The 16,818-nt window shown below is 36.6% G+C and overlaps 1 protein-coding gene across 1 annotated transcript in view; it reads right to left on the reverse strand.

Annotated features, from left to right (window-relative positions):
- Positions 1 to 16,489, reverse strand: part of CRYBG1 (crystallin beta-gamma domain containing 1) — a gene marked incomplete at both ends in the record, with an annotated part of 62,630 nt that extends 46,141 nt beyond the window's left edge. Inside the window, one exon of the mRNA XM_079550194.1 lies at positions 16,454 to 16,489. Within this exon, the coding sequence (XP_079406320.1) occupies positions 16,454 to 16,489 (36 nt within the window). The remainder of the gene's footprint in view (positions 1 to 16,453) is intronic.
- Between the last annotated feature and the right edge of the window lie 329 nt (positions 16,490 to 16,818).

Consider the following 16,818-nt stretch of genomic DNA (forward strand, 5'->3'; position numbering starts at 1 on the left):
ACTGGTAGAGTGGAAAAAGGGAGTTGTAAACAGAAACGAAAGCTTGCTGGTTTTGCTTGTGCTCTTATTTAAAAAGCTTGGGAAAAAAAAAAAAAAAAAACAACAAACCATTTAACCCAAAACAGTTTGGAGAATTTTGTGATCATGAGGGAGAAAAAAAGCAATTGTATTTCAAGTTAACCTAAATGATTTCTAATTTTACCTGATAGTTCATCATCAGTAAACCGGATTTGAATCATTTCAATTCACTAAAATAACCTTTCCTTGTTTATGACCCTTCACAAAGTCACAGAAGCAGGCTTACTATTATAAATACTCTATCCCACGTGCTGCCTTCCTCCAAGTAACGAAGCTTTGGCACCCACACGCTACACATTTTTAGCATTTCTTTTAAATCCATCAGATTCCAGGTTGACAGTTTCCTCTTCAGACGCAGAGAAAGAAATCCGCTGCAAATGTAACATGTTCATCCAAGCATGGAATTCACTCCCTCCTTTTGCAACTCTTTGACCGGTACACTTACATAAGAGTAACATCCATCTACTGCTGTTTCTAACAATTTCACTTTTACCTGAGCTCTTTATACAGGGAATGCAGTTCCAGAGACTGGGGAACTTATTTGAGTAACCAGGGAGCTATAAATACAAGACTACTGAGCAGAATGCAGTGAAATGAAGTTTTTACTGACAGTCATCTTTTTCCATAAACTACTTAGGTGTCCTATTTTCCACTACAGATGTTCGAGAGGACAGGACCTGTTTCCAATTTATTTGTTCACTGTTAAACTAAATCTGTAGTTCAAATGTATACTGAAAATTGACCATTTTGCAACAGCATCTAGAATAACGCTAATATTGAGTCTACATGTTTCACTGACTTTTTTTTTAATAAAGGAAATATTCAGCTCATGAAGCAGAGACGTAAGTATAAATTCTGCATTATTTCTTAGATGCCAAAATAAGATATTTATATATTGAATATATATATATACATATATATGAGCAATCCTGGAAGCAGCAAATTGTGCTCAATCAAACAAATAGAATTACTTACAGAAAACTCAGCAAAAGCAAAAAAGCACAAGTACAATTTGAACAGATAATTAAATCAGTATTTAGGAAACAAGGTTGATAAGAAAGAACAGGCATGTCAGAAAAGACATGCCTGCTCCCATCTCCTCTTCCCCAGAGCTAGTTATTTCCATACACTAAAATCTTTACCCCCTCCCCTTCTGTCAGCATCTGCTATTTAAAGAGACACTCTATAAAACCAATGGTAATCACATTGATTTCACAATTAAAAAATCAATTGTGCAGGAACCCAAAGATTTCTGCTGGGGTTTAAAGAAAAAAAGAAGAGTACCGTTTGCCTTACCATGATGATGATAATTCTTTTTGCTGTTTACAGAAGAATAAACAAACTACGGTGTGTGTGAGGTGCAGTCCTGCTGTCATTAACCAAACCCTTTTTCTCAGCAATCCTCCCACACTTTAACCCCTTCTTTCTTCTGGCAGCACTCAGTGAAAAAAAAGCAAAAAAGGAAGTAGTATCTGAAATGAGCCTTTCCAACTGATAAAGTCATTAGGCAGACAAATTATAGCTATGAAAGGGACTCAGTCAGAGAACAAGAGAAGAGCTGCAAAGGGTGGCAGCAAATCCTTCAGTAAGCACCACAACAGAAGTGGAGAACCTGCTGCGAGGAGCGATGAAGTTGGTGTTGGGCAAAAAGCTTACATGCATTCATTAACATGCAATACTGGGACGTAGATATGCAACAGTAGGAAAAATATACCACACACGTTGGCTCTCACAAACTTGATTAAAGTTTTTTGATCCACGTTTAAGATGGCTAAAGAAGAAGACATCAATTGCGCCTTTATTCTGCAAGTGACTGACTTATACAGGTATGCTTGGTTCTTCACTTTCCTAAGCAGGTATAGTAAATCTGCACTTTTCTAGAGTCTCAAGGAAAAACGATACTAAGATGGAATTTGAAAAAGCAGAAAACAGGCGGCACTAAAAGTACAAGCAGGGATCATTCAACATTAAAGAACTGAGAGAATATTTAAACTCTCTTGAACTTGGAAGACTTACGGAAATAAAACTATATGCAAAAAAAATAGCGTTAGCATAAATAATAGTAATAGTTGTGCTTCAGTGTAAGAAAAGAAAAAGCTTCATATGAGGTAAGTTCATACCTTTGCTCTCAGCATTTCTAGCTTTGTTACTCAGACAGTATCATTGAGCAGAATTATTAGATAATCTACTCAGTAAGACACCACCTCTCTTGAGGTAAAAATTGGAAAAATAAATATACATTCTCTTCTTTATTCTAAGAGACAGGGACTTGAAAGCACTTGCTCTTTTAAGCAATAAGGTTAAAAAGCAAAAACATTCTGTAGGGGAAGAAGTGGCCTTGGAATTTTCTTAGGTCTAATAAATAAAACCCATTTCCTTTTTTACTTTCAATTCTGAATGTGGTTCACAATGATAAAGAATCTGACACAGAAACATTTTTGCATTTACCTGTCTGTAGGTCTCTTTTTTCTGTTTTTTTTTGAGAAGGTACAGTATCCTGTCACAAACTCTAATAGTTTATCTGTATGTGTGGGTTTAACATGAGATTTCTAATTTAGACATACGGCTCACCACACCATAACACTTTCCAATTTCTTTTAGTATATAATTACTGAAGATAGGAAATAGGTTTCTTTGCTCCACATCTATGTGTCTGGGTGACAGATTAAACAGGAAGTGTCTTTCTCAAGCACTGTGAAATGCTCCTCTTGATCTCTTTTCCTTCTTTTCATGTAGAATCATTTACGCCAATAGGAGCTCCACAGTACTGAAAAGCATATGGCATTTGAACAAATTCTGCTGTGTTTCACAGAATCACAGAATCACAGAATCACCCGGGTTGGAAGGGACCTCAAGGATCATGTAGTTCCAACCCCTCTGCCTAGCAGGGCCACCAAACATACACATTGTTTCAGAGCAGATACAAGTATCTCATAAAATATCTGTAACTTCCATGGGCAATCCCAAACTGGCTTCTTCAAAAAAGACAAAAATCTGCAGAATTTTCACTGGTACTACTGAGCTTACAGTAAGATAAACCTGCTAGTTAGGTTTGACCTAACAAGTGCACAAGTGACAATTCATTATGATTTCCATTCTGCACCTTGCTAATCTAAGGAAAAACATTTTAAGTAGCAATCTGGACTTCTTTGCTAAGCATATAGAGTAAAACAAATGTATATTCCCAAAAGGGAAATTATGCACACTCAGGATGTTTATACATTTTTACATTAGGTGATTATTGGACAAAGAGGAAATAACCCTAAGGAGCCACACACATTATTAGCCAAACACATATTGCCAAACACTGCACTGATGTGGCTACCTTGTGCTGGCTAACTGAGTTGGCTCCTCCTGGGCTAACTTGGGCATCTCTACATGATTTTGCACGTAGCTGCCTTCCTAAATGCACTCCTGTGCTCAAACTGAATCTTTCTCGTTAGCTAGCCCTACGTACTCAACAGATGAAGGATTTAGGTTGTCTCACACTCTGCAGGCATTTTATAGGATACCTAGGTCCTTACCTGCAGTTTTAATTCAGTCTAGGAAAAAACATGCCTCTGAGTTAATTAACTAAGCCACCTAAGTCTTTTAGTCCTCTACTGGCTCTAGCTCTGGATACCTAAAGATAACTTATGATGTCATTTGAAATTTGGAAAACTGGGATTTCTTTCACTGGGTAAGATAATTTGAAACAATACTTGCAGCACTGAAAGTCCTCTTGCTAGCAACACAAGGATTTTCTCCAGCTCTGGTATTGTAGATAATAAGCAGGCATAGGCACACATCATTCTAAGCACTGTGTTGTTACTGCAAGACTGCAAAACCGCTGAAGAATAAAAACAAAGTGGACTGCTAATCTGACAAAACCCAAATTTCATAAACCTGACAACAAAAAGAAGTGCATGTTTGACATGCTTGCTTTGGGAAGTAGATGTGATGATCCTTAAATTGGAAAAAGTTACTGTATGTTTATGACTCTAAAAGCACTTCAATAGGATGAAAAATGATGATATTTAATCCAGCATATTTAAATATGAAATTAAAGAATCTCTCTTCTTCACATTCTCATTAAATAAATCAAAATTGTGCAGTGTAGCTTCTATAATAGGTTATCCCAGGGTACCATTTAGTATCTTTGAACAAACAGAACCTTTAAACTGAAGCACGTCTCAAGTAAACCCCACCAGTATGAAGGCACCCAATAAAGCAGCTGCTTTGGAAAATTTGGGCTTGATAGCCTACGTACTTCAAAGAGCCTTTTTTTTAAATGGAAGAAGCATTTACACTCCTTGATAATTTCTTTGATGTACAGAGTTTTCATCATGTACACATGAAGAGTATTAAAAACAAGAAATTGTTATTACTAAAACACCTTATCCTAACTTTATAAAAATGGCTGGACATCTCATCTTACATTTGAATTACAATTTTATACTTTGGTGTTTATTCTAAATAATAGTGCTCATCTGAGGCTCCCAGAATTCTCTCTAACTAATTATTGTAATAACTGTTAAAGAGAATTGCCTTACCATAGATTACAGTAAATTTTATAAAACCAGTATAGAGAAGATAGGAGTGACTCAGGACCCACTAGTTCCCTGCAGTGGGCAAAAATTAAATTGAGTGGGATATTCCTCAAAACTCTTTGCTTTTAATCACGATTACATCAATATTGCATAACATTCACCATTAAGCAACAGAAACTTCTAAGAGAATTTTTTGATGAAATACACGTTCTTATGTTCTTAATACGTTCTTACGTGTGCTTATTTTAGGCTCCAAACAGATGTAATTAATATATAAAACATTAAAATAAATAATATGTGCTCATCCAGAAAACAGATATGTTATTACTACTGAAGAAAATGAGAGATCTATTACTACAGATATTCTGCATTAATCTACTATGCACACCAGCTACTAACCATGAACTGCTAAAGTGACATAACTACAGCAGCATTTAAATCTTGCTAGTATTACTAGTGGATCATTGGATAAATCTTCAAACTTCTACTGGCTCTTAAAAAAAATGCAAGTTTTCCCATAAAATCAATATATTTTGTTGATAAAGAATGATGAACAAGGAAGTGGATCAAGATGGGTTAAGCTCTACAGTTCACAAATACCAAAGTTTCCAAGAAACATCAAGAAATACACAGGGTTACTGATTCCAGACTTGAATCTTGGAGTAAGGCATTAGTTTGGGCACAGGCCTGTCCAGCACACTAGGACAGGCACTGGTGCCTGTGGCGTAGAACAAAGAGACATGATGAAGAGGTACTTTTTTGTGTTAATCCTTAAAAGCAGCAGGATTCATCAAATGCAGTTTTAACTACCACAGTTACTGTGTTGGGCTTGAAGTGTTTGAGAACCTTTCTAAACACAATCTGGTAAAGACTTGTTCCCTTAGCAACTCCGGGGGGCACTTTGTATGAGCCTAGTCCACTATTCCCCAGCCCCTGAGGACATGGGAGGCACCTGGCAATGCCCGGTGAAAACCTGGCAGGCTGCAAATGCTTCCTCTACAGAGAAGGAAGGAGCTTGTGTGTTCTCTGCTGTTGCCACTCCACCGCTTCCCTCCTACGCCTTCTTGGCAGCACGTTGGGAGGGTGGGAAGAGAAATCTTGGCTGTGCCATATGGTTTCCCTCTAGCTACCCAACCTTTCTGTCTGCAAATGACTCTATCTTTTGTCTCTACTGCAGCTCAGGCTTTCCCAGCCAGCTGCACGATGAGCTTGACAAGTCTCTTCAGTTCTTCAGCTGTGCATGCTGCTCTGAACAGCAGCCAGCAACACGCAGGGTGAGCTTCAGCTTCACAAAGCAGCAGCTTAGGAAAACAAGGACACAGAAGTACATATACCTTTCTCATGTTTGGAAGGTTGTTTGTTGTTGTTTTTGTTATATTATTTATTTATTTTTAATTTCAGCTCCCAGAGTCAGAAATTTATCTGACAAAAATAAGTTTTACTTGTCCAAGAAAAACATACCCTTAGCGTTCCCAGAAGCAAAACAATCTAAATTCCTCTGGAGGACAGGGGAGGGGAACATGAAAAATTACCTCTAATGAGCGTACCAAAAATCACAAATTTCTCGAAAAGAAATACAAAAATGTAAGCAGGTCTCATTATTCTTTTTATCTAAATACTAGTTCCTAGACAGTTGAAAATGGGAGGGGAGTTTGTAAAGATAAACAAGGAAAAGAGCTTCAAATTTTGTTTGCATGTCAGAAGGTACAGTTTAGAGGGAATTATATTGTCATGTTCTGGAGTGAAAAGCAACATTCATAGAATAAAACACTAAATGCCATTTAAATCCTTAGATACTGTTTGCAACTGTTACATTTAAACAGATAAGTTTTGAATTTGCAACCCACTGCAACTTTGAAAATTACTTCAGCCAAGCTAGTTTGTAGGAATGGTAGATATATTTTAAAATCTTTAAATCTTTGCAAACAGTTGTTTAGCCAATTCTTTATTAAAGTGGATTGCTCTTTGCACTTGCAGACTTTAAGCTATGGCAGACCGAGTGTCTGTTTTAAAGGAATAAACGAAAAAGCATCTCAGCTTGCTCACTGTAATTCAGCTCTCAGAATAAATCCAGAAAGAAGTTTTTCATGACTACCCTTTGCAAACCGATTATTATGCTGCAGATGGAACTACAGAGCAATAAATTACATGTATATGTATATATACACACTTTCCTAATTGTCGTATACATTATGTAGAGTACAAATGGCAAAAGCGTGGTCAGGAGGAGTGAGCTATACTAAAAGCTTTGTGTCGCAATCTCCTCAGATCTGAGGATGCACAGGTGTTCTGCGGATATGCTGAGCCACCTGGTCACATAGCAGAGCAAAATGGAAATACAGTTACACCCAAAGAGAGTGCTCAGCTGGCTGCCAAGGTCCTGAAAACCATTCCAGCATATTGTGCAAGTGTGGAAGTGGTACGAGAGCATGAAGCAAAGCAGTCTGCAGATCACTATAAAATAGCCTAGCATGGGGGCCAGAAGCGGAGCCCTGGCGATTCAAACACCTACTTAACAGGATCGTACTTACCAAGGAAAAGAGAAGGGAGGAGTATGCTCTTTGTGAAGAAGGTGGAAAAGTGCCTGGTGCCTTCCTAAGAGTTGCATAGGAGCATGAGCAACAATAGTGAGATGTTAAAACGCTAGCTAGATTTTTGGAGGATGATACACAAGGTGGGGTAGATAAAGGACTGCCACTGATAACAGTGGACTGCCTGGTACATGCACCCACATCACCAGTACCAGACTTATTTTGCTTGTCCACACTTGATCACTGACGATTGACCTCCTTACCGCTTTCAAGGCACATATTATCTCACTCCTGCACAACATAGCAGTGTGCCAGTTTAACAGACCTTGTATGTTGTCACTGCCTGGTGATAGACTGTAGATTATTCAGTGCTTCAGTTCTGAAGAACCCAGCACTATCAAACATTCTAGACAAACGCTTGTGTCACTGCCTTTTCAGCAGTCACTAAACATCCCAACAGAAACTCATTTTCGCCCCTTGTATCTTCTTAACTTCTTCACAGTTTACACAGGGCATGTAACAGCTAAGATGAAATTCAATTTCAAACACAGCTCAAAAGAAAGACAAGCCTAATGTGAAACTGGACACAACTTTTCTATAATTCTCCTGCTTCAAAGAAGATATATTTCAGTGTTTGGAGGCAGAGTGCACCAAATTGCCAGACAAAAGAAAAGTACATTGTCTAATACATGTTACTGTCCTTTTGTTTTTTAAAATGTATTTAAAAAACTAACAAATCAACAAAAACAACTACAACAATGTCCTCAGAAAGCTTGGAGAACTTGAAAGATGTCTATCAGAACACAAATTAACTGGTATTTCTATAGCACCTTCAAATTTATTCATATTCAAAAAGGGAGGGGGGAACATATTTGACTCAGTACATCCACTGCTATCTTGAATGACAGTGCTAGAATACAAGACAGGTTTTTTTCACATCAATACTTCAGAAGTCACGTTAATTTTATGAAAATACTGAGTAACTCTATACCATCATCCCTCCTGCCTTTTATACTTCTCTAAGGACCACGTTAGCTGTCAGCTGTAGCTCTGTACACCTGCAATCAATCACAGCTTATTTACTCTCCTGCTACAGCTCAGAAGAAAAGTCTTCACCAGAAAGTCACAGAAATATGAGACAAAGTTGTTTTCAAGGCTTCTCACAATCAGCCAGAAGAACTGGATATTATTTTTAGGAAATAAGAGAGTTGGTGTCTTGAGCCAGACTGCAAATAACAAAATTAAATCCTTTTAAAGTTAACACAGAAGTGAATTTGTAGTTCACATGGGGATAAGAGGTATAATGAGCTGGGAATATGGGAAAAAGTGGAATGACAAGGAAATTGCAATGATGCCATCAGTCTAGTCAGCAGAACAGTATTTTATTAGGCAGAGAAGTAATTGTTGAGCAATGCTCAAAGAACTCCTGCCGTGGATAGCTGAGAACCTCTCTTGTGCTTTAATTACCCCTAAATTTCAAGAGTTTTTGAAAGATAAAAGGAGGAGCATGTCTTCAGTGAGCTCCGTGACAAAGCCAAATAATAATAATCAGATAGTTTTATAATGCATCCGGTATCCAAGCTTTTTTATTTTGGGACTTCTCATAATTTTGATCTCTGCCTACACAGTACACATGCCTGTGCACAGGTAACTGGCTGCTCAATTCTTCTGCCTTCATTATCAACAAATGCAGCTGAATTGAGGGCACCTTGCAATTTTTTTTTCTATGAAAGAAACCACAGTGGAGCATCCAGAGCATTTCTGCTGCAGTGTCATCTAGGCTTGCTGTGTCATGATAAATCTAGGCAGAATGATTCTTAAACAAAAGCACATAATATTATGGATACTCTTAAATCAGTAATTCTTGACTTCCTTGTATATCTCACATCAATCATATTAGACAGAAAATTCTAGCATGCATGGCTTAATTTTGTGTTGATGCAATTATCACAACAGTTCTAACTGGAAACGTAAAATAAATCAGTTACATTAAGATTCCGCTTAGATTCCTAGAGAAGTGTGACAAAATACATAAACAGGAGTGTTCAGAAGACAGTAAAATGTTTTCTGCACACTCCTGTGTACATATTTTGTTTCGATATCTTTCCTATCTGCTATGGATTTCATCTATAAACAGATGTTTGTTTTTGCTTTGTTATTGGTCTTCTTTAGTTTCATCTTTTCCATGTCTCCCCACCGGTATCCCTCTCGTCCCCTTTCCCTCTCTTATCTAGGTCTTGACAAAGCACAGGTACAGATAAAGGAATGGAAATGCAGCCATCGCAGCTCAAAAGCAGAAGTTTCTGATGTACAGATTCACGCTGTGTTTACCTTTTTCTTCTCTTTAAGGTAGACACGATACCTGAGTTCTGTCAGCCAGCAAATCATCACCAGTGCTCATTTACAACTACAGGTGGCTGTGCACTCCTGTTTCCGCATTCCTACAGGTACACTGGTACACACGTGCTATGAAAAGTAAATTGCTTGTATAGGGGCTTTGCTGTCTCTGTAGGTTTCAGTATCAAAAGCTAAGAAATATTTACAGCAAAAGACAGTACTAGGAGTTATTTAAGCTGAAAGAGTTAACCAAATTGTAGTTCAGTCCTCCACTGATACTGAGTCCTGTTCCTTAGGGAGAGCTGGCCAACATGTGGGCCCATGCCAGCAGGTGGTATTACATAATGGCTGCTGAGGCATGCTGGAGCCAGTTTTGCCTTGTCTGTGCAGTACTGAGCATCACTTTCCATCAGATATACTCAGCTGCAGTCAACACTGCTAATACATCTCTGTAGACTTCACTCTTAGACATCCTCTTAATGGAAAGCCTACTGACAGAAGCTATCTCCAAGTTATAATCCCTGCAATCCTTTGTGGGTTTTCACATGTTACCGGATCATTTAAGGTTACTGCTTTATGACACTACTCACCAAATAGTCAGGACAAGTAATTTAAGATATAATGGCTTCTCAGAACACAAATGTCTGTGGGAGACAACACTGTGACTTTAGTGGTCAGCTTTTAAATTCAATCCCAGTTATGTACTTTCTGGCTCTCATGATGACTTCAGTACTATTTACACTTTGCTTACAATTGGTTGGTGTGTTGTTGGTTTTTAATTACAAATTGCATATTTATCAACTAAGTCATTCTGAAAGAATATTTCAGTATTAATCATCTAAAACTATTGCAAAATATGGCATGATTCAGAGCTCAGCATCCTATAAAAACTTTAAAAGTTTAAAGTACAGACAGAGTAAATTAAATATTTGCTAAGTGTAGCATAAATCCTTTGTCAACCATATAAGAAATGCTGGCAGGGCCAGGACAAAATGAGGCACTCGTTTTCCCTTCCCACATCTCTCCACCCTACTCAACTGGTTCGGTTTGGAAACTCAATTCCCATTTTTTTTTTTTTTTTTTTAAACCATGAATTTCAAAGCAAAGACTTCAGTGCTCTTTACCTATTAACATCATCTTCTTGCCCAAACCACACCACAGTTGGAACCTAAGAATAGTTACAAATTGCATAGATAGGATAAAAGAAAAAAACAACTTAGATAAACTATTATAACTTTCTCATGTTTTCCTAGACATTTTTGACCACAATAAAGAATTACCGTGCTTAGCAGCCAGCACAGTAACATCCTATTAAAATCCATATTGAAAGCCACACAGACAATAACGTAGCTACTCTGAGTTTTGTTAAAGAACTCTCACGTGATCCATGCTTTACAATATTTGATCTATTTTTCATTCTTTCTGTATACTGATCACACAAATACATTAGGAGAGTGATCCCGAATCTATGGCTCATGGACAACATCCTCCAAACTGTAAGTAAGTCATATATATATTTAAACCTGCATTTATATATGCATATAAATATATGTAAATAAAATCTTCTATCTATCCTAGTCTATAAAAATCTATTTCTGTATTTTTGGTTCACTTTAAGCATAGCAATTCATTTCTCCAGGTTTCCCACAAATGAGTGGATTAGAGGCAAGATTTGTCTACAGAGGTTAACAGAGGATAAAAGTTATACTTCAAAATTTAAAATATGGGAGGCTACGCTTTTCTCTGCAGGAATGACACTGGAGAGCTATGTCATCAAAAAGTAGCCCTACTGGAGTGACCACAAGCATGACTAATTGAAAAGAGAGCAAGTAAATTCCAACTTCTTGTTGAAGAATGTCACGTGGAGATTATCAAAGGATTTTGCACCTATCTGCCAAGTAACAGGGGTAGTTCCTAGTGGAACAAAAAGACAAAAAGAGGAAAATGATTCAATTTGTTAAGGCTGGGAGGTACAAAGTGCCATTACTTCAGGGAAACAAGTCACATGTGGGAGGAGGGTGGCTCGAAGCATTATGTGGCAGTAGTGAATAATCTGCACTGAACAAGTCCTACAACCCAAATTTAGAGGCCCTTCTCTACTGACCACACTAGAAATAATAGGAGTTTTAACAGGCAGAGAACACAACAGTTACTTTGAAGAAGGTGGGGAAAAAAAATTCCTTTACTCAACAGTTAAGCATAAATATAATTAAGCTGATAGAAACTCCAACAAGAATTCTGATGTCCAGTAAAACACTGAAAAGACTTTTTTTCCCTGTTTTATCTTGTTGTTCACCTTTGTTTGTTGTTTTCTGGTAATATAATTTTGTCCTGCAACATTTACTCAACTAGAAAGGTATAGTTTAATCCAAACAGCTGAGGACTTAAAAGAGAACAAAACAAAATCAAAAATATGCCCATCACCACTCCTCAATGTCCACTTAAATAAATGCTTTGTTGTGTTTACCCCTCTGCTCCAAGGGAAAAAATCCTAAAATGCCATATAATTTCCTCTTCCCTTTTCCTGAGTCTTTGCACAAAGCAGGTTAGTGCTTTCCTGCACTTTTTATTTTCTTTCACCTGACAAAACATACAACAGCAAACACTCCTAGCGCCTGCATGACTCACTTTCTAGGACTTTGCTTATAGGGATTTGTTTTGTTTTTTGATTCTAGGCTGAGGAAGGATGCCTTTTCTTCTTTCTGTCTGAAGATTTGGGAGAAGAATTGTTAACCACTGGAAGGCCATATCTATCGAAAACTGTGGTGAACCTTAAGGTAAAGACTTGTTTTCCTCAGGGCAGGCTCCTCTCACCCATCCACAAACCAATAATTTTGTTTAGTGGTTTGCCTGCTTTCACCCTCAGTACTGGAAGATTATGAAGTGTCAGTACAAAATGCTTTGCATCTGCAGTTTAAAACATTACCCTGGCAGTGATTCTGCAATTCTCTAAGATCCCAAATAGACTGAGGGTTTTGATATTTCTTGAGAACATAAAGCACTGTAAGGAGAAACACTTTAAGGATCTAGGCTTGATGTTTTGCTAGCATTAATCTGAGCAAAGCAGAAATGAAATTGAAGAAGCAGATGAGAAATGATAAGTTGAAAACACTCTGGATATTGACCAGCTATCATCCTGGAAGATGAGTTACAGAGCAAAGGAACTTTTTGACTTGTGTATCCTCTGTCTTAGGAGCACAGCAACAGCAGTGATAGAATAAATTTATTTAATCCAGCAATTTGACACAGAATCAAAATGGGCTTCCATAGCCACACCTGGGTGTTAGAGGTACTCCACCCAGTTTCCTTAGTTAAATATTCATGTCATAGGACTGAATCTTTGTGTGAAGGGTAGTGACTGTATTCAGGTTGCAAGTAGGTGTGAGAACTCTTATCTAGATGGAGAATCCTGAGAAACCTTTAGACAGATATCTGGTTATATGTCTCAAAAACTGACTAATCAACACCTTGATGTAAGAGGAGAGACAGCGTTAGAGCACCGATATCTGACTGTTAGAAAAAAATGGAATTTTAAAAAGTCCAGATGTTTTGTAATCATTGTCCTAGTGAAGAGGAAATGTATAAGTAAGGAAGGATTAAGAACGTTCTACTCATTCACTCATTTTACTACCAGTAAAAGCCGATCTCAATTTAAAATTGGTCTTCACAGGAGAAAATATCTTTCAGCCTAACTATACTGAAACCTGTCAGATTAAAGTCTATTTGTGTGTAACTATGTAATTTAAGGCATTTAAGTTTTCCAGGTTGCAGGTAAGACTCCTCAACTTGTATTAAACTCCATTTTATTCCTATTGAAACTGTACGACTGCAAAATGCAGGTTTATCTGTTATTTGATGCTGAAATTATTTTTTTTAAGAGAGCTGAATGCAGCAAGCAGTCAAGTAGTTGTTTCTTCATCTATAGTAAGAACACTGGTCACATTGCTGTACTAATTTAAACAGTCTTAATATTAAAAGTGATCATAAAATTATGGCCATGCTGTCTGCTTGAAGGGGGTACAGGCTATATGACAAATCATCTTCAAGGTAGATCTGCACAGACATTTTAAATACAAACAGGAAACTAATCAAGCTGTTTTCCTTCATTTACAAACAAATTCATAAACACAAATTCCTCTTATATAGCTACTCTGAGAATAACTGGATTGTGCAAGTGTAGCCAAGGACAGAATGTATCATGTAAAGACATGAAAAGGAATTGAGTTTTATAAATCCAGTGATAGAACACTTTGCAGAATTGACATCTAGAATTTTTTTTTCAGTGTTTAGTAGTGTTACCAAAATTCTATTTGCAAAAATACCAGAAAGTATTTTATATTTAAAAAAAAAATGAATGTTTTGCACATTAAATGGGCTAGAAAAATGAAGAAAATTAAATATATTTTAATTTTTTAATCATTTATTAATTTCTCATAGATCTATTTGCCCTGGTGAACATACACAATTTACATATTTGCTAAGTACATTTAGAAAAAACTCTTTAATGATTTTTATATAGCTGTCCAAAAACAGAAAACTATAATAAAACAGAGTGATAAATGCCAGACAGATTTGCAAAGAGAAAAGTGGAAATCTTTGAACAGAACTAGGAATACATCTGAATCAGCACAAAGGGCTTTTGATGAGAGAATAACATTGATATGGAATGATATAGATTTTTTTCAAAAACAGTGTAATGAAAGAAAATATTTTAACTTTGTAATTCGGGCAACACAACATTTATTCACTGGATAACACTACTAAACAAATGAACTTCAACATTTTTTTTATTTCCTTCTGCTTTACTAGCACTATTTATGAAAGTCAAGTGAAAAGGAGAAACAAGTTGCATTGTATATCAAGAAGAGCTGCTCTGAAGCACTAGAATGGGTAAGATGAAGATTTGTTAAACAACTCTGGAAGAAGATGAAAGGAGAAAACCAGGTTATACTATAATAGAAGTTTATTATACACTAGTTAATTGGGTGGAGGGAAGACTGTTTTTGATCAAGCAAGGGAAGCATCCAAAAGGACAGAACCTGACGGCTTTAATTACTTCTTGGAATTATTTCTTTTTTCCTGTTGGAAAAGAAATACAAGACAGAGACAGTCCAACAAGTTCTTGGAATATGCTGGGGACAGCTTTTTCTTCAGAAGGTGAAGAAAACTATTAAGGGAGTGGCTATTTTAGATCCTCTTAGTAGGCACGAACTGGCTGAGAGTGGAAGGGGTTTTAGGTGAAAGTGAACTGTGTTATATAGTGATGAGTATTACTGAAAGAAAAAATAGCAATGTATATACATATACAATTTTTTTTCAGAAAACAAAACTAAGTGTGAACGAGTTCCAGAGACTGATAAGCAAGGTTTCTCAAGAAGACTATTCAATTAATAAAAGAATGCAGGTGAGCTTGTCTGTTTTAGTCATTGCTAGAGTCAGCTCTTAATTATCTGATGCAAAGGGAAAAACCTAAATTAGACCAAAAAAAAAAAAAAAAAAAAAAAAAGAGAGAGAATAATACAAACTAGGCTTTATAAATTAGTCTACTAGACTCTATTCAGTACATTCACCTTTAATGGGCTTATGAACAGATTTCTGTAGAGAGAAGAGCAACAGAGAGGAATCTGGTGCAAACAGTTTATGTTCTGTGTCATGCAGTTTTGTACTGCTCTCCCAAGAAGTGCTGAGGGAAGACTGTGCTTCATTGAAGCCCAATCCCCATAATCCATCTGTCATCATCAGATGACTACATTATTATATACTATACCAGATTATCCTAAAACAAAAGAAACTGCTGAATTCTCTCTCCTCTCCTTTGACTCTTTTCCTTTCCCTCTCTCCCCAATTCCTATGAAAAATAAATTTCCTTGCTTTTTTTTTTCCTTAAATGTATCTATCAGATGATCAGACCTTTGTAAGAATTCTTTGCAAGGAATTAATATACAAAGCCACCAGAACACCTGTTTGCACTGTTAGAAGCCTAAACTGGCTTCCATGGTCCATACTTCATTATTTTGCAGTTTCATAACTGCAAAGAACTGAACTCTGTTTGTAGGTGTGTTTTTACACTACCAATGGAACCAAGATGCTGAACGAGACCACAGGTGATGTTTGGGGTTTATATTGTCTATTCAATTAAGACCAATGAGTCTTTTCCAAAGGCTTCAAATAGAAATTAGTAGATAAGATTTCCGGGTTTGACCAGACTAGACGAGACATGTATTTGTTTTAAAGACAGAACACTTTAGGTCCTCATCAAATATATTCAGATGAATATTAGTTCCACAAAACAAATCAGCAACAAAAAAAATCAGCTTTTGTAATTACAGCACTTTTGTTAACATGAAAAAAAAGTATTTCTCTCTCCACAGAAAGATTAAAATAAAGACAAGAATGATATTGCACAACATTGTCTGCAATCTGAAATGAAGTTCTCACATTAAAGCAGAAACAATTAGCATTTTCTCTAGCTTGCTTCCATGAAACAATACTGCTGCCAAACAAATGAGTAACACTACATGAACTAAATGAACTTTAGCAAATTAATGCGTAGCCCTTTTTCCTTCTCTGAAATAAAACTTTCACAGAAAACAATGGAGGTTAAGTGAGAAACCATGGAACTGTAACTGCCGTTCATTTATTATTTTGGCTTATGTATATTTTATAATGAAAATGAAAAAGCCATATGGTTTTTGAGAACATGTGGAAGATCTCCTCGAGCCATTTCCTTTGTTGGCTGTTCATGCCAGCTTATAGCAATTAAGCACCTTCCTACCTTCCTTATTTCCGCATATGACATTTGTTTGAAAAATTTCCAGTACTTCAAATACACTTCTTTTAAAGGAAGATTATGTACAACTGTATCTTGTATTAAATTCTGCTTTCAGATTAGTCATCCTCATTGTGATATATATATATACACTTATCTATATGTACATAGATGTTCTTTGTAAACATAGATGCTCAGTTTTCTCTTACCTTTCTAAGTGCTGCTGGTAACGAGGCGGTAGACATTGATATTGATGGAAGAACGTAAGAGTGTGGACAGATTACTGATGGTAGTTGGCTCTCTTGAACAGTATAGCGTGTGCCTGATATATCGTAGTACCTAAAAGGAGAATAAATATTGTCTAATTAATACATCCTAGTGAAATAAAGTCTGAGCGAATATCCTCTGTATTTCTTGAAAAATATGCTAAACTCTTTTCTCCTGTTGCACTGGTTCCAGGCTTCAAACACTTATAAATCACATAGCTTTTTTAAAGCCAAACTACTCACTACTCTTACTTACATATTAATTCATCCCAGCTGCTTCAGCTATCTGTAACCCTGACTTGTCAGCT

The sequence above is a fragment of the Tetrao urogallus genome (genome assembly GCF_951394365.1).
Source record: "Tetrao urogallus genome assembly, chromosome: 2".
Classification (NCBI taxonomy): Eukaryota; Metazoa; Chordata; class Aves; order Galliformes; family Phasianidae; genus Tetrao; species Tetrao urogallus.